Source organism: Sminthopsis crassicaudata, chromosome 3, assembly GCF_048593235.1.
Source record: "Sminthopsis crassicaudata isolate SCR6 chromosome 3, ASM4859323v1, whole genome shotgun sequence".
In the NCBI taxonomy this organism is placed as follows: Eukaryota; Metazoa; Chordata; class Mammalia; order Dasyuromorphia; family Dasyuridae; genus Sminthopsis; species Sminthopsis crassicaudata.
In genome coordinates this window covers 621006029-621027173 of record NC_133619.1, presented here as the reverse complement: position 1 = coordinate 621027173, position 21145 = coordinate 621006029, and the positions used below count along the sequence as shown (strand labels likewise).

The following is a 21145-nucleotide window of genomic DNA, read 5'->3' as shown; positions in this document are numbered from 1 at the left end:
GTCCACCCCCCCATTAGCTGGGATTACAGAAGTGTGACACCATTGCCAGCCCCACTTAAATGTTTTATTCTTTGTCAGAAGACCAGCTACCAGTAGGTAGCTACTTCCCCATCAGTCTTTGGGATGTGACTGGTCATGGAATCCATCAATGTTTTCTTTTCAAGTTCTTTACAGCACTCTGGTCTCTTTATCCATTGTTCTCCTGGTTCTGCCCCCTTCCTGAGTAGTCATTTTTTTTTTTTTTTCTGAAGCAATTGGGGTTAAGTGACTTGCCCAGGGTCACACAGCTAGGAAGTGTTAAGTGTCTGAGACCAGATTTGAACTCTGGTCCTCCTGATTTCAGGGCTGGTGCTCTATCCACTGGGCCACCACACTGCCCCCTGAGTAGTCATTTCTAAAACCACTTTAAGCTTAACCAAGTAACCTCTCATCCATAAAACATCATATCATATGATACCATGTTTAGCACGATTGGTTTCTTGAGCCTTAAGCAGAATACAGCTACAGATATCCAGAATATTCTCCAAACACTCAAATTACATTGTCCTTTTTTTCTTGATTAAACACAACATTTTCTTGATAAAGAAAAAACACATTCTATCTCTGACTTCCATATCTTTGTATATAAGCTGTCCTGTGATACAATCTTACCTTTGCCTCTGATGAATCCCTTGCTCCTTTTAATGGTCAGCTTGAGTTTCTTCCTATAAGAAGCTTTCCCTGATCTTCCAGTTGTTAATATCATGAATACCCTCACCTCTCAAAATTATGTTTATTTCATATCAATTTATTTGCTTCCAGATTGTAAATTCTCTGAGGGCAGGAACTTTTTTTTTTTTTAATCTACTGCAGCATTTAGCATCTAGTAAACACTTAATAAATGAACATAGAATTGAATACTGACTCTAAAGCATCCAAAGATAGAATAGAAAAAAAGGACTTAACACAAAATGTAACCGAGCATGTGGATAATAAAGTCACTGTGGTAATTCTACCTTTTTTAAACCTTTCTTTTTTTTCCCCCCTAAGGCTGGGGTTAAGTGACTTGCCCAGGGTCACACAGCTAGGAAGTGTTAAGTGTCTGAGACCTGATTTGAACTGCAGTCCTCCTGAATTCAAGGCTGGTGCTCTATCCACTGCGCCACCTAGCTGCCCTTAAACCTTTTCTTTCAAAGTTTATACCACAATTTATCTTCTTCCCTTCTCTCCAAAAGATGAAAAACCAAACTGATTTTTTTTTTTGCTTTTACCCAGAAATATAAAGCTAGGTTCTGTGGGAACGAGCTCAGCTCCTATCAAAAGGCAGCTGCTATCTGACATGGAAGACAAAAAACGTGACTGAAAAAAAAGCTTATCGTTCCTGATTAGGAGCTGTCCTCTACATCCTATTTTTGTCTCATTATTAGGAGAGTTAATTCTCTTCATAAACCTCCCTCACACTGGTGAGGCTTAAAATAATAATAAATAACATTAATATCTATATAGCACTATGTGCCAGGCACTGTGTAAAGCATTGTACAATTATTACTTGAGTTTTATAATCATCATAACTAACATTCATACAGTGCTTACTATATGCCAGACCCTGTGCTAAATGCTTTACAATTATTATCTCAGCTGATAATAATTTCTTCACCACTCCAGTTGTTCAGTTGTGTCCAACTCTCTGTGACCTCATTTGAGTTTAATTGGCCAAGATTCTGGAGTGCTTTTTATTTCTTTTCTTTTTTTCTTTTATTATTTTTCTTTTCTTTTTCCAAATACATGCAAAGATAGTTTTCAACATTCACCTTTGCAAGACCTTGTGTTCCCAATTTTTTTCCCTCCCTTCCCCTATCCAAAATGGAGCAGGTTAGAGCTAGGAGAGTAAGAATACAAACAGAAATTTAATATTTCAGAGGGGAGAAAAACGACACCTGCAGGCAGAAGCCCCTTCTAGGAAGGATGCTGGGACTGCTTAAGATACAGACAGGGGTGAGCCCACAACATAATCCTTCTGGAGTCTTGAGACAGGTCTTCTGGTTGGAGTTTTAAGACAATACTGATGGTCTTGGGTCCTTTGGGAATGGTCACTGTCTCAAGGCTTGGGGGTGTGCACCCCGTCAGGGGCAGGGCCAGGGCTCTGCCTAGGAACATATACTAATATCGGTGACTGTGAATATGTTGTGGATGGCCCTGGGAAATAAGAACAACTAAACTTCTTAGGGAACCCCTGGGGCTGGTTCAAGCAAGATGTTTTCTAAAAGGCTGAAACCGTTCCAGAGGGGTAGATTACTGCTTCGCCCAATTTAGGGCGCAGTTACTTTTGGGGCCTTGCTCCGGAAACAGGGATCTCCACGTATTCTGACAGACGTCCCTCGGGAGCTGTTTGTCCCTCTGTCCGGCCGGACATCCGATGCTCTCCCGCTTCGCCTCCTTCCAGGCCGTGGAAAGAATCCCTGGCTTCCAAGCTCTGCCTCCTCCTTTCCCTACCCCAGTTAGTAGTTTCCCGGCCTTGGGCATTTTATATTCTACCCCCTCCCACTTCACCCCGTACAATCAATCGCTTCAAATGAGTATTTTTAAGGACTTACTATATCTCTGTATTCAGTAGGCCCTGGGGATACAAACACCCACCTCCTTGGTGTAGGTGCTTTTTTTTTTTTTTTTTTTAATGTTTACAGAGCTTCCCCCAGTATTTGGCACACAGTAGGCGCCTCACACTTTTAGTGTTTACATTTAGTGGATCTAGTTTTTATGACGGAAAATCTCCGTAGTCAGAGTCGGAGGGGCTGATTTCTGAATGAGAACCTGCTGTTCTAGATGTCACTGAGGGAGAGTCACGGGGATCGCCCCCCCACAACACCTGCTGCCTGACCGAAGAACCTTGGAGAGTTCCCGGGTGGCTGGAGGCCTAGGCCACGGAGTGCGGGAGCAGGACAGAAGTGCGGCCACCTCAGCTCCCTCTGCCCGCAAGGGGACGCTGCGTGACCCCGAGGTTTCCACAGTCAGCTAGGGTCCGCCTGGTCCCGCTCTTCCTGACAAAGCCCAGCCCCTCGGGCCATCACATGGTCTCCCAGGGCTCTTCTTCATCTTCCCCGAAGAGCTCCAGCAGGGACCTGACCACCATCACAAAGGCCACGAGGAAGAGGAGCAGCTTCAGGCTCCGGCCCAGCAGGGCCAGCATCCAGTAGGCCGCGAGGGCCGCGACTCCCCAGAGGAGGAGGGTCTGGACTTCGTCAGGGCTGAGCTTCAAGCTCCGCGTGAGCCGCTCCCCCTCCAGCCCCACGGCGTCCAGCAGCTGCGCCGAGACCCGCGAGAGCGTGAAGGAAAGCTCCGAGATGACCGAAGAGGCGGTGGGCAAGATCTCGGCCAAGACGTGCAGGACCTCGGGCCCGAGCAGCACCTCCGCGGCCTCCCGAATGGTGGCCACTGCTTGGTACAGGAAGTCGGCCAGCGGGTCCTTCTGCTGTTTTCTGAACTGGAAGTCCATCTGGGAGCTTGCGGCGTGCAGGGCGAGCAGGAGGGCCACGGAGGCCACCAGGAGGGCCTCGGGCGGAACTCGCCCCATCGCGAAGCTGCTGCCTGAGCTCATCGCCGCTCCGGGGCGCGGGCCAGGCCGGCCCTCACGTGGGAATCCGCCGTAACCGCGCCCAGCCCGCAACTTCGGAGCTCGGTGACGATCTGCGCTTGCGCGATGCGGGAGGCTAGGGGTGTTCGGAATGGATAGAATGCTTTTTTTTCCCCTGAGGCAATTGGGGTTAAGTGACTTGTCCAGGGTCACACAGCCAGGCAGTGTTAAGTGTCTGAGGGCAGATTTGAACTCAGGGCCTCCTGAATTCAGGGCTGGTGCTCCATCCAGTGCACTACCGAGCTGCCCCCAAAATAGTTTTCCTGCTTATTTATTTTCTGAGGCAATTGGGGTTAAGTGACCTGCCTAGGGTGACACTAGTAGGAAGTGTTAAATGTCTGAGGTCACATTTGAACTCAGGTCTTCCTGACTCCAGGGCTGGTGCTCTATCCACTGCGCCCCCTAGCTGTCTATTTATACCAGGAGGCACCTTGGTTCATTGGTTAGAGCCAAACTTAGCAGCAGGAAAGCCTGGATTCAAGTCCTACCTCGGACATCCTGGGCAAGTCACTTAATCTCGAGAATCCTGGACTCTCTCTAAGACTACAAGTCATAATCAATCAATAAACTACTATAAAATGCTATGTCCCAGGCAGTGTGCTAAGTGCTGGGGTCACATAAAAAGAGGCAAAAGACAGTCCCTGGGGTCAAGGAGATCAGAGTTTAATGAAGGAGACAAGAAAAAAAATGTGTGTATATATATATATATCTCCAATTTTTACTCAGAATAATTGGAAAATAATTAGCAGAGGGAAAGTACAAGAATTGGCAGTTTGAGGAGGGCTTTCTAAAGAAGATGGGATTGGGGCAGCTAGGTGGTGCAGTGGATAGAGCACCAGCCCTGAATTCAGGAGGTCCTGAGTTCAAATCTCCCCTCAGACATTTAACACTTCCTAGCTGTGTGACTTACCCCCAATTGCCTCAGGGGAAAAACAAAAACAAATAAAGAAGATGGTATTTTAGTTGGGAATTAAAGCCAGGGAAGTCCATGGTCAAAGTGTAGGAGGGAAAACATTCCAGGCATGGGGGAGTCAGAGATGGAGGGGAGAGACTGTTTATGGAACAGTCAGACCAGTGTCATTGGATCAAAGAGTATATGGTGGGAAGTAAATATAAGAGACTGGGAAGGTAGAAGGGGCCCAGGTTATGAAGGGCTTTGAATGCCAAGAGGAGGTAATAAAAGCCACTGAATTCATTGAGTAGGGGTGGGATGACATGATCAGACTTGCTCTTTAGGAAAATCACTGTGGAGATTGAAGGAGGATGGATTAGCATGGAGAGACACTTGAGGCCGGCAGACCTACATAGCATCAGCATATTTTAATAATTCAGGAATGAAATGATGGTTTTTATGAGGGTGGTGGCTGTGTCAGGACAGAAAGGGAAGGGATGGAGAAAAGCTGCAAGGGTGAAACAGACAAGAGAGGCTGCAGAGATGAGATAGACAAGAGGCTGTAGAAGTGAAATAGACAAGAGGTTGCAGAGGTGAAATAGACAAAAAGCTCCAGAAGTAAAAAAGGCAAGAAAATGCTACAAAGTGAAATAGATAAGAGAGGCTGCAGAGGTGAAATGGACAAGAGATATAATCAAGTGAAAGAGACAAGAGAGGCTGCAGAGGTGAAATAGACAAGAAACACTACAAAGTGAAATAGATGAGGCTGCAGAGATGAAATGGATAAGAGATATTACCAAAGGAAATAGAAAAGAGAGGCTACAGAGGTGAAATAGATAAACTTTGGCAATAGCTTGTATTTGGGGGATGAGAGGAAAACAGGATGATTCCCAGGTTGGGAGCCTGAGAGACTGGGAAGATCACTCTCTAAAGTAATAGGGAAAGAGGGAGAGGAGAGAGTTTAAGGGGAAAGATATGTTGAGGTTATGATGTCACTGGATTCCAATTAGAGATAAGTTTGTTGATGGATGCTCACTACTAGGTATAAAGATATCAGAGACCAAGAGAGAGTGTTACACAGACCAAAGCATTCATAAAAAAATATTTTTATAGTAGCAAAAATAAAATAAAAGGGAAATGTATTGCGTTCTCATGGGTTGGGAAATAGCTAAACTGTGGTAGATATGAATATAATTGAATATTTTTGTCAGCATCAGGAAACAATGACAATTGTTTTCAACAGAGACATGTAGGAAGGCATGCATGAACTGATACAGAGAGAAGAAAAACAAAACATGGACTGACTACAAAGAACACAAATGAAAATCACACCAAGAGCTGCCAGATTCAGGCTAATTGCAGTGGTCAGTTTTGGTCCAGTGAGACAGATAAATAAACATGATTTCCTCTTCCCAGGGCAGGAGAGAGAACCAGGTGCAAACTGTTGCATTTGCCACGAGATGTGGTCACTAGTTGGATGGTTATTATCATTATTATCTCTCATTAGGCTGTGAAGTTCTTGAGGGCAGGAACTGTTTTTGCCTTGGTATCCCCAGAATTTATTATAGTGCCTGGCACATAGTAGGTGCTTAAGAGATCTGTATTGAACATCGAGGTAATTCAGGTCAGTTCCAATGGTTTTGTGATGAAGAGAGGCATTGTACCCAAAGAGAGGGCTGAGTGTAGATCACAGCATAGTATTTCACCTTTTTTATTGTTGTTTGCATTTTGTTTTTTCTCATTTCCTCTTTTTGATCTGATTTTTCTTGTGCAGTATGATAATTGTGGAAAGATGTGTAAAACTGCACATGTTTAATACATTGGATTACTTGCTGCCTAGGGGAGGAGGTGGAGGGAAAAAATTTGGAATACAAGGTTTTGCAAAGGTGAATGTTAAAAATTATCTATGCATGCTTTGAAAATAAAAGCTTTAATAAAAAAAAATGTGTTAACTTGTCTTTCCCTTTTAAGGGTGGGCAAAAGTGTATATCGGTTCCCCCCTCCAAAAAAAAGCAAACCAATAAAACTTTTGTTGCATAGGTACTAAAAAAAATGAAGCACCTTTAGGTTAGAGATTCTTAATAAGAGATAAATTTCAAGGTGTTTGTGAACTTGGATAAAAAAATTTTTTTTTTAAAACAATCTCTCACTGAAATTTAGCATTTCCTCCAATTATTTGAAAATGTTATTCTGAGTTCATAGGTTTCATCAGCCCACCAAAAGGGGAAGTCCATGACCTTAAGAAGAGTTAAAAACCTCTTCCCTAGACCAAGGGTCCTCTGGGCCAGTTTCAGAAAGGAGCCAATTGATTCTCTGAAGCCAGTGGAATGACAGCAAAGCCTAAGTTGTTGTTTGGTCATTTCCAACATGTCCAACTCTTCCTGATCTCATTTGTGGTCCTCTTGGCAGAGATACTGGAGTGGTTGGCCATTTCCTTCTCCAGCTCATTTCATAGATGGGGGAACTGAGGCACACAGGGCAAAGTGACTTCCCGAGAGTCACACAGCTAGTGTTTGAGACCACATTTGAACTCATAAAGACGAGTCTCCCTGGCTCCAGACTCAGGGCCAAAGACTTAAGGATCTTTGCAACCGTGAGCTTTAAAAAAAAAAAAAAAAAAAAAAAAAAAAGAGCCATCCTGTGCTGCCAGGTAAGCCGATGGGACTTTGTTCCCAAAGATTATCGGCAAAAAAGAAAACAACCCTGATGTTCTCTTTAAAGCAGATTCATTCTGTGGACATCAGGTTTTCTCCAGTTAGACCTGGGCCCCAGGCCAGGAATGAAAGTGAAATGGAATCAGTTCTACAAATGTCAGGAAAGAAAAAGGACAGAGATGACCTAAAAAACCAAGGGCCTAAAGGGGCAAAACCAGGAAAGTTACCTCCTGTTCATATTCTCTGACCGTTCTACACGACAGCTAGCCTAAGGAGGTCAACAAAAGAAAGAGTCCTCGTGTGTACCAAAAATGGACTTTCTATTTCTAATAGCATTTTTGGTGATTACCAAAAGATAGAAACAAAGGGGGTGCCCATCGATTGAAGAAAAGTAGTATAAACAAATTGCAGCCCATGAAGAAAAATGGGACGTTTCTCTGATATATGAAACAACCAAAATGAAGAATGGATGGAAACATGGGAATACATGTACCAACCGATGCACGGAGAATAAAGGGTTATTTGTTATTTATAGTGAAATTCAGCACTTCCTTAAATTATTGAAAAGCTTTACTCTAAGAAGTGGTTCATAGGCTTCAGCAGACTGTCAGAGGAAACGGGGGGAGGGAGAGAGAAGGAATACACAAAACATTCAGGATTTACTCTAGAACAAAGATCAAGGTTCTCTGATTTTTGATCAGAACAAAGTTGCTGATTGAATTCCCTAGGAAGTGTTGTATACCAGAGGTACAATACCAGAAGGAAAATGCTGAACAATTATAACAACTGTTCTTGGCCTAGAAGAATCAAAAAATATTTTTGGGGGGTGTGGGCAATCAGGGTGACTTGCCCAGGGTCACACAGCTCATAAGGCTGTATTTGTATGAAGTTGGACTTGAACTCAGGTCCTTGACTCCAGGACTGGTGCTTTGTCCAGTGCCTCTTTGTTGTCCCAAACAGGCATTAAACATATATTATGCGCCTAGTATGAACCAGGGGCATTTAGATGGCTCAGTTGATAAAGTGCTAGGCCCAGAGGCAGGAAAACCTGAATTCAAATCCAGCCTCAAGACACTTCCTAGCTGTGTGACCCTGGACAAGCCACTTCATCCTGTTTGCCTCAGTTTCCTCATCTATAAAACGAGCTGGAGAAGGAAGCGGTCAACCAGTTCAATATCTCTGCCAAGAGAACCCCGTGGACAGCATTGGGTTGCTAAGGTTAGGAGGTCACAAAGAGCTGGACACAAGCCAACAAATGTCCAGCACTGGCAAAAAGAACCCTGCAGGCTACAGAAAGAGGCAAGAGGCATTGCCTGCCCTCAAGGAGCTCCTGATTTATGGGAAAAAGCACCTCCCTATTTTCAGTAAATGGGAGCATTCTGGGTACAAAATCGATCAGTTAAATGTTTATTTAGTTATGAGAGGCTCATCTGGGGAGGGGGTGACCATGAATGTTCATTAAAACTCAAAAAGCATCAAGAAAAATTATTTTTAAAAAATTCACTAAGCTTGGCCCCGAGGTCACGGCAAATCCAGATCCATCGTCCATGAAAGGAATGGGGAGGACACTTGGGTGCCAGTGTGGATCACTGCCTGTCAGTTATAAGGGAGGGCCCAACAGTGTTCCACCACCCAACCATGTGTGTATGTGTGTTTCTCCCCCATCCCCTCCCCCTCTGGTGCTGTTGATTTTATGCTTTCTCCAACATTAAAAGTCTGAGGCACTTTATCAGCAGCGTTCTCTCTCTCCAAGGATGCACATGGCCCAGCCTGTGTCCCTTCCATGGAAACTTCCTGGCACCGGAGACCTGAGCGAACTGTCTCTGGCCCAGACAGCCCCATACCACATTAAGTGGAAACCGGCTGGAGCCCGGAGCTCCCCTACTGGAACTGGAGAGGAGGGGCCCTAGTCACTGTCACAACCCAACTGTTGCATAATATGTAATCATTTATTACCCATATATACACATCTGGGGATGCTCGGTACAGCAGCAGTTACACAGCGCGCATATATGTGCATTACATACAGCTCAGTGGCCGCTGTATCGTATACACAGATTTGTATGACGCACAGCACAGTGGCAGCCATGCAGCCCACATGTATGTGTATCAGACATGGGCACGGAGGGATCTGTTAATGCACGAGGCCAAATTCTGCCTTGCCCGCTCACCTCTGAAAGTCGAGCCTTCATTTTCCCGTCCACAAAGCGGCACTAACAGGGGTCCTGCCTCACAGGGTTAACATGAGAATCAAAGGAAACCATGGCTTAGAGCTCCCTGCTGCTGGCCTGGATCTAAGTTCGGAGGCGCAGGGAAACCTGCCTCTCCCAACCAAGACCACCTGCTTCTGGGCCGGGACCTCAGGGCCCTTGTCCAGCTCCAGGAGGCGTTGGAGGTGAGATTTGAACCCATCGCCCCCAAAACCACAGCTCTGCTCTGAATTAGCTATTAGGAGTGAAATATCCACCCACCCTCCACCTCAAGCTGTTCCTGATCTGCAGACTTTACACCCAAAAGTCAAAGTGAAAACCAGTTAGTTTGAACAATAAAAGCTTCCCCGCCAACCTCCCCAGCAGACCATGCTTGGCCCCGCCTCCCCCGCCAGGCTTTTTGCTCTGGTCCCAGGTGGATGGCAGCCATGTCCCAGTCACGGATCCCCCTTTTGGGCTTCTCTTCCAACAAGGCTGGAGTGTCCAGGTAGAGATTGGGAGCCAAGTCTTGTCTCTGCAGCCCAAGGTTTTTAAAGTGGTCAGAGCTTCAGTGGCTCAGGATGTCGACAGGTTCCTGTGATGGTTTTCCAGGTTGGGTGTCCCATCTGTCCGGCTCCTTCCTCCTCCCTTCTTTGGGTGACCCTAAGACAGGGGAGGAGGGGCCAGACAGGGCAGACATCCAGAGTCAGCTGCTGCTGCTGACCCGAGGAAGATCTGGAGGTCCAGCAGCTGTGGCCAGAAGGAGGTAGGGGCTCACTTAGCCCGTTTTAGGCTCACAGGCTCTTCGGTCAGAGAGTTCTTTCTGGTGGAGATGCTGTGGAGAGCATTGAGGCTCTGGACCTGCTGCAGGCGCAGGGTGAGTTGCTCCTGACAGGCTCTTTGAACCAACTCGGCCTTCTCAAGGTCCCAGCTTAAAGCTCGGGCCAGAGCCTCCGGGTGCTCCTTGATAACAAGCTGCAGCAAAATGGGGGGAGGAGAAATCAGTGTGTGGCCCCCTCCCACTGGCCCAGCTGGGCCAAGTTTCTGCCTGAAAGTCCCTGAGCAATGTTGCTTCCTGGGAAGGGAATCAGGAACCTCCTGTGTGCAGTCACTGTGTTAAGTCCTTCGCAGACCTGATCTTTATGGATTTACATTGCTGACATGCACTCCACAGACACTATCTCATCCTATGAGGCCTTGGGGGGAGTGTTTGGGGGGGCACGAGCCCTCCTGTGGAGTCAGAAGACACGTTTGCAAGTCCTGCTTTGGCCAAATGACTTGCCTCGATCTCTGGGAAATGGACTCGGTGACCTCCAACCCTCCCTCCTGGCTCTAACTCTAGGATCTCAATCACACTCTTGAAAGTCACTTGTCCTGTTGTCTTGTTTGCTGACTGACCAACAGTTTTGACCCTTTGGGGCGCAGGGTATCCAGGTGTTCCTGCCTCCAATTAGCCCCACCAGTGACTTGGGGACACTTGATCTGTGGGTGCGGAAACTGAAGTGGGGAGGGTGACTTTTCCCGGCAAGGTTCAGAGATGAGACTCAAACTAAGGCCATCCAGACACCACACAGAGCCCAGTATTTCCTGGGGGCCCAACCTGAGTTGTACAGAACCATGCCCTCCCTCACTGCTGCTTTGCTGCTCCAGACCAGAGTCCTGCCCTCCTGTCCTAGCAGAAAAAGCTGAAACAATTCCTCCCCTGCTGGTCTTCCTTCCCTTTCATTTACAACAGGAGACAGACTCAGAAGATGAACACTGCCCCAAGATGCATGCACTGGCCAGGGAGAGTAAAGACAAACACCTCCACGCCCTAGGGGGCAGCTGCCCTGTCCTGAAATCGGAAAGACTTATCCAGAGTGCAAACCATCCAGGCTGTTTCACCTGGGCAAGTCAATTCACTCTGTGTGATTCAGTTTTCTCAGCTGTCAAACGAGCTGGAGAAGGAAGTGGCCGACCAGTCCAGAATCTTTGCCGAGAGAACCCCAAATGGAGCCCCGGAAAGACACAACTCAAAACATTGAATAAGTGAAAGAAAAGGCTTATTTGGGAAGGATCCCCGCCCCGGGGCCCAAGGGGACGCACCTCTAAATCCTGGCTGGACAGGCTCAGCTCTGGGGAGAACTTTTCCTTGAGCACTTTCAGGACAGGACTGGAGAGTGTGACAGGGCCTGTGATCTCGGAGTCCACTTCGTCCATCCCTTCATCCGAAGCAGCCTCAGACTCTGCAAGGCAGCCCCAAGCCAGTGATTGGCAGCTAGCCCAAGTGCGGGCCCAGGCCAGGAGGGAGGACATCAGCCACAGGGAACTCCCACCTCAGAGTGGCCCAGGACGCTGGGGGGGACTCTGCCTTCAGCTTCCATTTCTCTCCTGAGGGAAGGCCTCCAACCACACAAGGTTTCTCTGGGGGGAAATCGGGGAAGGGAAGGCCCAGTTCTGGCCTTACCTGCCTCCTTCGACAGGACGCTGTCCTCCTTCTCCAGGGCCTGGAGGTAGAGCTGCAGCAGCTGCCTGGACTGGCGCGCTTCCTCTCTGTGGTCCAGCACCTGCTGGAGTGTGTTCTGGAGGTCCCGGGTTTTTGTGGGGTTCTGGGAGAGCTCCCGAGCCAAGTCTGAGCAGGGAACGTCGATGAGCATCTGGAGAGAGAGAATGGGAGGCAGAAACAAGGAGGCAAATAAGGCCTGAGAAACAGGGTGTCATCCCATCAAGCAAATGTTCCCCCGCTCCGGCGAGGCTGAGAACCCTTCCAGGAGCTGATGAGAGGCCAGGGGGAGCACTCTGGCTAGGAGATGGAGCAAGAAGGTGCAGAGGAAGTCAGTGATACAACGGATCTGACTTTTCTGAGTCTGACTGGGGAAAAAGATGGTGCGAGAAGGGGTGGAGGAAGCCAGCTCCTGACCCCACTTGAGGTTTTCTTGGCAGAGACACTAGGGTGGTTGGCCATTCCTAGTCCAGCTCCTTTACAGATGAAGAAACTGAGGCAAACAGGATCACATAGCTAGCACTGGAGCCCAGATCTGAACTCAGGGAGAAGAGACTGTTGGGTTCCAAGTCCAGCCCTCATCCCCTGGGCTGCCCTCAAACCAGCTACACAATGGATTTGTCTGTGCCCATTTTTCCTTTGGGGGAAAAAAAGGAAGAAAAAGAGAGGCTCCTAATGTCAGTGAAAAGCAGTGTGGGGGTGTGAGGTAGCCAGGCTTAGGTGGGCACTGTGCCTCTAATACAAACCAGCCATGTGAGAGTGGGGCAAGACAGGCCATTTCTGTGCCCCAAGTACCTTCCTGCTTTTAGAGATAATGAGCTGTGGCTCTCACCGGGGGAGTTTCCACACTGGGAGTTTCTCCCTCATATGTATATGAAAAGTCTGGAACAAGGAAAGAAACTAGTGCCCCAGCAGAGGGGCTTTGAGTCGGGAAGCCCTGGAGTTAAGTTGCTTCAGACACATCAGTCTGGGCTAAGGGAGGGACCTGCCACACCTGGAGGGCCCCAGACTGACTTTGTTCTAGACCAAAAAAATAAAAATCCCAGAACAAAAGTAAATTCTGCATGAAAGCACAGACCCAAACTCAGGCACACCCACATACACATAGCAGGAACAAGTGGGTGACGTCCCTCTGAGAGAATGGGCTCGGCTCAGTTCTCTGTCCAGACCTGTGACTTCATCGTGGGAGATTCCCCTTTGCTAATTCAGGGCAGGACTTGGGCAGAGGCCTTGGGACGCCGGGGGCAGGCTCCAGGCTCCCTCACTGTTATCATCCCTCCTTAGCATGACCCTGGGAGGAGCTGCGCCCCACCTTCAGAAGTAAGCCCAGTGCACTCAGCAGGGAAAACCTCTTGCTATCCACCTTCTAAGGATATTGAACTAGTGAGGAGGAGGATCTCAAAGTCTTAAAAGCCAGGGTGAGCATTTACTGAGCCTAGTAAGGCTAGGAAAAGCCAGGGGGTGGGGCTGCTGGGAAGGAAGAACTGGGCGGGGTGGGGAGGGGATGTCTCCAGAAAAGGGAGGGGTCTGAGAAGCAGTGCCTCTGAGGGACAGACAAAGTAGGATGCCTCCTGGGACAGGGCTGGGCTGGAGGCAGAGAGGCCCTCACCTGGAGATCTTCCTCTGCCAGGAGGATGATGCTGGAGAGATCGCCTTTGAGCTGCCGGGCCAGGTTCTGCCACCTGTGTCCCTCACTGCCGTCTGTCTCGTCCTTCACTTCGAAGGATTCCTGGGAGAGCCACGCCGTGCCCCCGTCTGAGCCCCAGAGGAGAAAAGGCCAGGCACTTGTCAGAACTCACTGGGTGGCCTGGACCACCCTGACAAGAGCTGGCTCGAGCCTCGGGAGGTAGATGATAATCCCTCTGGCTGGAAGCTGGAAACTAGCAAGGGCCAGATTGGGGCTGGACATGAGGAGAACCTTTCAGCTGTCCAAAAGCAGAAGGGGCTTCCTGGGAAGGGCCTGGGGGCAAGCTCCACGCAGAGGCTGGAGGACCCCTTGGGGAAAAGGATGGACACGGGGCCTCAGAAAGCCATTCCAGCTTGCAGCCTCCGGGATGTCCAGGAAACACTGATTCATGGGAAACCATTTCACTGATCCACGGGAAGACCAGCAGGGGCTCAAATTCTTTCTCTTTTTGTGCATACACGAACCTACTTTTAACTGTTCTGAAGAAGACTCCCCAGAGGGTTAGGTTAGGCTTAGCCCACTGCCAAGCTTTTCTAGTTACCAGATACTTCCCCACCCCGCCCCCACACTAGAGTCACCCTGAGCTGGAAGGGATCTCGGGGACTATCTGTTCCATCCCCCTATTTTACAATGAGGAACCTGAAGCTCAAAGAACTCACGTGACACGTCCCTAGATCTAGTGCTGGAAGGGGAATCGGCTCAACAAGGATGACAGATAAAAACGGCAACAGTGACAGCAGCTGCATTCACAGAGTTCTTGAAGGTCTGCAAGGTGCTTTCCACCGAAGCCTCGCAACAACCTGCCTGTCATTCCTAAGGGCCCAGGCCCCCCAGACCCCTCGGGCTGTGCTATCCCAGCGAAGGCCTTGCCTCACAAGCTGGGGCCCCTCACCTGTATTGCTGTAGGTCCACGTCTCATTGCAGGTGAGTGCTACGAACTTGGTGTTGTCAGGCAAACACAGGAAGTAGTCTTCATCATCCACGATAGTGCCGTCCTCCGCCAGAACCAGAGTGATTGGCTCCAGAGACTTGTCGATGGCCAGGATGTCACAAGCTGTGAGAGAAAGCATGAGATGCCTTACACATAGACCTATAATCACATCGCCGCTTCTGGAGACCTGCTGGTCCCTTGGGGCCTCCCAAATAAATGCCTCTTAACCACAAACACTTCTGTCTGATATTTAAGACCCCTCAGTAGCCAGACTGATTTCACGTGACTACATTTTAAATACTTTTAATTTCCAGACAAACAGATCAATTTATCGTTGTCCAAACTCAGTACAAATAGTCTCCGACCTCTGCACATTGTACAGAACGGTTCTTAGTCTCAGAATGCATCACTCTCCCCAGGTCACCTCCTTGGCTCCTTTCATGTACTTCCTCCTCCGGAAAGTCTTTTTTAATTCTTCCTTCTTCCTCATGCAAATTATCATGTATATATTCATCCTCTCCCCCCCTTTTATACCTCCCCTCCACCAAGAACTTTAGCTCTGGGTCAGTAGGAGTGTTTAACTTTTGTCCCAGGATCCCCAGCACCTTGCATATGATTTTTATTGTTCTGTTGTATCTGACTCTTGGTAACCCTATTTGACTTGGCAAGACACTGGAGCGGTTGTAACCCTGGGATACAGGGGAAAGTGACTTGTTCAAGGTCATAGAGCTAGCAAGTATCTGACCCTTCAGCCTCAGTGTGGTCTGTCCCCTGAGAGCGCCCCCCCCAAAAAAAAAACAAAACAAAACACAAGGACTGAGCTTAATCTGCAGCTTGTAGTAGTGCCGGCTAAAACGTTGTTTCTCCATGACCTCCCAGTAAGGTCCTGGGCCAGATGCAGCCGGGTTATGGCAAATGGGCTGAGGGCGGAAACAGAGTGTGAGCTTTTGTTTTTACTCTAGTCTGGCCTCCCACAGTCTGAAGGACAGTGAACTGGTTTAAAAAGTTTGAGGCCACTGGTCTACAGATTACTATCCCAGGGCAACTAGGTGGTGCAGTGGTAGAACCCTGGCCCTGGAGTCAAAAGGCTCTGAGTTCAAATTCCGTCTGAAGACACCTGCTAGCTGGGAGACTCTGATCAAGTCACTTCAGGAGATAACCCACAGAACAGGCCGCTCCCACCACAGCTGTAGAGGCTGAAAACAGGGCAGATTTGAGCCCCTGCCCGAAGCCCGGATTCTTTGTGTTGGAAACCTGCCTCCAAGGCGGCTTTCTGACTGCAAGCCCTTATAAGAAGCCTAACAGAGGGAGGATGCTGTGGATAACTTTCACCTTCTTTCTCACTAGGCGGGAGGTTGTTTCCTGGGCAACGCCCCCATAAGATATCCTGGATCACTAAAAACCCCAGGAAGCGCCCCAGCAAGTCTGCCCTTCCACTCCGGGAGAGGTGGAGGAAGGGCCGGAGGGGACCCGGGACTGACTGAGGAAGGGCGGGACGGACCCAGGGACAGGACCGAGGAAGGACGGGACGGGATCCGGGGACAGGACCGAGGAAGGGTGGGCCTGGACCCCGGGACTGATTGAAGAAGGGCGGGACAGGACCCCGGGACAGGACCAAGGAAGGGCAGGACAGGACCCTGGGACAGGACCGAGGAAGGACGGGACGGGACCCCGGGACAGGACTGAGGAAGGATGGGACGGGACCCAGGGACAGGACCGAGGAAGGGCCGGACAGGACCCTGGGACAGGACCGAGGAAGGACGGGACTCCAGACTGCCAGAGCAGGAGCCTCTTTCACAAGCTCGCTAATGGAACTCAGGGAGCCGGCCTGCAACGTGGGGTTTTCTGAGCGCTGCTCCCTGGGGGTGGGGGGAACGAAGGGTCTGCAGCAGACAGTCCGGCGGCCAGCAGGGGGCTGCTTGACCGGCAGGAGCTGGCCCGGTCCTGGGCACACGGGAAGGGTGACAGTGACATCATCCGTTCCAATCTGGGGCCGGCGGTCAGGTGCCGGCCCAGGGCCAGGAGACAGGTCCCAGACTGGCCGCTGGGGCGCCCAACCCCCAAGGACACGGAGTCTTTAGGAAGCTTAGGCGGCGTCTGAGTCCTTCGGACCCAGCCAGGTTCGCTCTGGGAGGCGGCCTCCAGAGCCAAGCCCAAAGCTGGTGCCGTCTCCTTCCTCACGCCCCTGCCCCACCCGCTCCATCCTCCCCCCCAGGGCCCAAGGGTAGCCCCAAAATTCTCGGGGGATTCAGTGGGGAGAGGGATAACCGGGGGGGACCAGGGTGCGAGCCCGGCCGTGTCCCCTCTCCGGGACTCAGTGCCCCCTTCTGGGAAATGGTCCCTCCCGAGCCCCGGCCCCCCCCCCTCGCGTGGGCACCTCCCGGACCCTCCTCGCCCGCTCCGCGCGCACCCTTGCTCTTCAGCTCCTCCAGGGAGGAGGCCGCCGCGCCGTGGTGGTCCCGGCTCCGGTTGCGCCGCAGCAGGCAGGGCTTCAGGTCACCCGTGGTCTCCTCCGAAAAGTCCATCGCGGGCCGCAGGAAGCTACGGTCTGAGTCACGGCTGGGAACACCCGGGGTCCGGGAAGCCGAGAGCTCGCCTCGAGCTCCACCCACACGCGTAGGCTCGCGCCCGGAGCATGCCGGGACTAGTAGTTCCGGGCTGCCTCGGGGCACGCAGGGGGGGCCCCAAAGCATCTTGGGTCTTGTAGTCGCTCCGCCCAAGTGAGATTGCGGATTCCGCCAGAGTCATCTTAAAGGAACAGGAGCGCGGGCTCTGCGTGACTCTGGACTTTGCTCTGGGCGCTCGGAACTTCTCCGCCTGGCGCTGAGGCTTTTTATAGCCTTTGTTTGCACTCCTACGTGAGTGACAAAACATTTCTTTAAAGTTTGCAGCGTCCTGGGGGCCCGGACGCTTTTCAAGGTGACCCCCGGAGTTAATTGCAGAAGTTGGTCTGCTTCACTCTCGCTGCCTGCAGAGATAGGACGGGACTGGAGAGAGGTTTTAGAGGATGCAGGTCCCGGCATCAACCCCCTGAAATAGCCAGGAGGGAGACTCCCGGCGCTGCAGCGAGCAGGGACCCAAATCCGAGCGCAATTTAGCCTCCGTGACGTCGGACCCCACTTGGTCTCCCTGAGCCTCCCCAGTTTCCTCGCTTATAAATCATTTCAAGAATCATTGATTAGTTCCCGCTACACGTCAGGCACTCTGCTAAGCGCTGAGGACGCAAAAAGAGGCGAAAGACACAAAACGAGGCGTTGGTTGAATTGAATTTTTTCTAGATTCCCTTCCAGCTCAAGTTCGTGCTCCCGTGCCAGGTGGGGGGGTCTTTGTGCCCCAGTCCTGTGCCCGCATTTTACGGATGGCTCCGAGGGAGGCAGAGCCGGCTTTCCCAGCAAACTCCTGAACGCCCTGAAGCAGGGAAGAGGGAACTGCTAAAAGCCTGGACGGTCACAGTCAGGTGGTCACAGAACCAGATAAATGTAAAATCCTTTGTTTAAGTTCAAAAAGTCAATTACCCAAAAGATAGGATGAGAGATGAGGCTAGAAAGAGTTGTAATGGATTAGTCTCAACATCCACCTGCTGAAAAAGCCAGCGAAGGATGGCACGGACAGGCCAATCACTCAATAAACATTTATTAAGTGCCTGCTATGCACCCGGCTTGTGCTAAGACAGTCTCTGCCCTCCAGGGGTTTACAATCCAATGAGGGAGACAATGTGTGTATAAAGGCACGTACGGGACAAATAGGAAATAACTAACAAAGGCACTAGAATCGCCAGGGGCTGCGGAAGGCTTCCCATAGAAGGTGGGATTTTAGCTTGAATTTGAAGGAAACCAGAGAGGCTGGTGGTCCGAGGGGAGAAGGGTCTTGTTTGTGAAACAGCCCGGGAGGCCGTTCTCATTGGCTGGAAGAACACCGGTTGGGGAGACTGAGAAGCTGGGAAGAGACTGGACCTAGGAGTGAAAGGCTTGGAATGCCAGAGCATTTTGCATTGGTTCCTGGAAGCGGTAGCTGGGGTTTATTGAACCGGGGACTGTTAGGATCAGACCCTTTTCTTAGTGAATGGAGAATGGTTCCGACTGGGGAGAGAAGGCTGAGGCAGGCGCACCTGGCAGGAGCTGTTGCCTTAGTTCAGGCGTGAGGGCCTGCGTCAAAGTGGGGACAGAGTGAAGGAGAGAAGGGGACTGTGGGAGAGATGAGACCAAAGCAGAATCCCCAGCCTTGGGGACGGCTCGGATATGGGGGAGGGAGGGTGAGAGGGGCCCTGGGACAACGGTGATGGGGACGGCTCAGTTTGGGGAATGCCGAGTTTCAGGTGAATCCTCGAAGTCCAGTTAGAGATATCTGAAAGCAGCTGGTGATGGGAGAGTGAGACAGGAAAGCTGTTAGAGCCCTGAGCCACCTACAGTTTCAGGCTAGTGGAGAATCATCAGCATGGGGGGGGGGGGGGGCTGTTTAGAGAGGGAAGCAGCTGCAGGTGGGTGGAGAGCAGCCCTGAGGAAGACCCAGACACTCACAGGATGTGAGATCTTGGGCAATTCCATGCCCTGTGTGCCTTAGTCCACTGGAGAAGGAAATGGCCAGCCACTGCCGCTTGAGCTTTGCCAAGAAAAGCTCACAGACAGTGTGGTCCATGAAGAACAGACACCACTGAACATCACAGAAGAGCGGAGGGCCAGGACAGAGCCCCTGGGGACTCCTATTTAGCCCAAAGGAAATGAGAGTCTTACCATACTGGCCAGAACACACCTGGAGCATGGGACTGGCTCTGGCTGCCACCTTCTCTTTTTCTGTTTTTTTTTTTTTTTTTTAATTCACTTTTTTTTTTCCATTAAAGTTTTACAAACAAACATACTTATTTCTTTTAACACACCAGACACTTGTCCATAAACCCTCTCCCGTTTCCTGGAAACGCTGACTGTTTGCTCACTTAAGGGAGGGATGGTGCCTTCAGCCCACAGTATCTCCCACTGCTGGACAGCTGCCCATCTCCAGGACGCTCCATTCTCCACTGGCTTCTAGTCATCTATGGCTCACTGCGTTTCTTGGAACCCTCTCAAGCTTTCATCTTTCCTTAAGATTGCATAGGGGGACAGCCTTGTCAGCTTCCAATTCTAATAGTAGAAAGAAGGCCTCAGGTGGGTATTACCAACTTCAACTCTCTGAAGGCCTTTCAGGGAAAAGGGGATTCCAGTGGATTCTGTGTAACTGTGGAGGGCACACCCAAGCCTCAGGCTGTCCTGGCCAAAGTGGAGGCAGGATTGTACAGAACCCCTGCTGCCACCGAGGTGACACTGGACATGCCATCTAACCTCTCGGGGACTCAGTTTCCTCATCTATAAAATGGCAAGTTCACCCCTTTGGGTGAATTGATCATCAAAGAATCTTCTGTATAATATGAACACATTGGAGATCTTTAGCTAGGATGACTTCCTGTAATTTTTGGTTTATATACATAGTAATGGAAATTAAATACAAAATGCAACAAAAATATAGACATTTGAGCCGCTGAATTTTGGATCAAGAAGGGATCTGGGGGAATCCTGATAATAGTGCCTTGTATCGTGAATGATAACACATTGGTTGATGATGACTTCTTCAACATTTTCCATCAAGGTTTTCATTTTGTTAATTAAATTGAATTAATTTATATAAAAATAATAAATTAATTGAATAAATATAAATCCACTTAAGAGTTCTAATATATCTATCTTATGATTTCATCTAGAAGCAACATTGAAATACACCTGTAATGAAACTGTTAGGGTACTCGAAAAATGTTGGGGGACTGCGGCAGGGGTTGCTGTGTTGAATCTGAAAAAATTTAGGCTCAAACTATCTCCAAATTAGGTGAGGGCATTTATTTAGGGTAAAGGAGGAGGCATCCTAGCAGAATAAGGTGAGGGACTCTGCAGAGAAGGAAGAATAAGAATGAACAGGAAAATAGAAAAATGGCCAGAAAACGGGAAAACAGGCAAAGGAGAGAAACTGGGCAATCTCAAATACTTTGGATAACCTCAGATAAGAGAGGCTTGGGAAAAACCCTCAGGATAGGTATATCTCAAATAGTATATTCATGGACTGGGACAAGCTAGATATACCTGGGAAAAGGTGAAAGGTCTTTATTTGTAGAGTCAGGATAGTGGGGTTAGGGCAAGCTAAGATTTCATCAGAATAATGTGAAATTTGACAAAACTGAACAATTCCAACCAAGGAGTATTTATTAAATACTTACTCTGTAAATCGCTCTGCTGGTTCCTGGAGTTATAAAGACACCAATGACACCTTCCTGAGTTCAAATCCACCCTCAGACACTAAATAGCTGTGTGGCCTGGCCAAGTCATTTCACCCTTCTTGCCTCAGTTTATTCATCTGTAAAATGAACTGGAGAAGGAAATGTCAAAGTGCTCTAATATCTGTGCCAAGAAAACTCCAAATGGGCTTGGGTTGGACGTCCTGGTTGAACACGAGTTGGACATGAAGGGTTGGACACACCGCACAACAAATATGCTGAGCAAATATGGTAAGTGTTGGCCATACAACAAGAGGCAAAAGGCAGGCCCTGTTTTATAATCAGAGATATGGATAGGATAAATGGAAATAATCCGCAGAGGGAAGGTGCTAGAATTAAGGGGGATAGAGAAAGTCTTGTAGAAGGCAGGGTTTTAGCTGGGACTTGAGGGTATTCAGGAAAGTCTAG

The 21145-nt window shown here is 49.4% G+C and overlaps 1 protein-coding gene and 1 pseudogene across 1 annotated transcript; both read right to left on the bottom strand.

Moving 5' to 3' along the window:
- Nucleotides 1-2556: 2556 nt before the first annotated feature.
- Nucleotides 2557-3714, bottom strand: LOC141564168 (voltage-gated monoatomic cation channel TMEM109 pseudogene; annotated as a pseudogene).
- Nucleotides 3715-9086: 5372 nt separating this feature from the next.
- Nucleotides 9087-17153, bottom strand: DFFA (DNA fragmentation factor subunit alpha). The gene is made up of 6 exons (XM_074306298.1): nt 16856-17153; nt 14407-14568; nt 13437-13582; nt 11792-11981; nt 11431-11570; nt 9087-10320 (listed from the first exon to the last, which is right to left on the bottom strand). Exons 1-6 carry the CDS (start codon nt 17136-17138, stop codon nt 10120-10122), a joined length of 1122 nt encoding a protein of 373 aa, XP_074162399.1. The 5' UTR covers nt 17139-17153; the 3' UTR covers nt 9087-10119.
- Between the last annotated feature and the right edge of the window lie 3992 nt (nt 17154-21145).

What these genes read in the sequence shown, in the direction of transcription:
- DFFA (XM_074306298.1), bottom strand. Translation starts at nt 17,138, where the DNA reads ATGCTTTGGGGCCCCCCCTGCGTGCCCCGAGGCAGCCCGGAACTACTA. An exon ending in GGAGGAGCTGAAGAGCAAGG is followed by an intron (nt 14,569 to 16,855) that starts GTGCGCGCGGAG and finishes TTTCTCTCACAG; the next exon opens with CTTGTGACATCCTGGCCATC. An exon ending in TGTCCAGCCAGGATTTAGAG is followed by an intron (nt 10,321 to 11,430) that starts GTGCGTCCCCTT and finishes ATTTTGCTGCAG; the next exon opens with CTTGTTATCAAGGAGCACCC.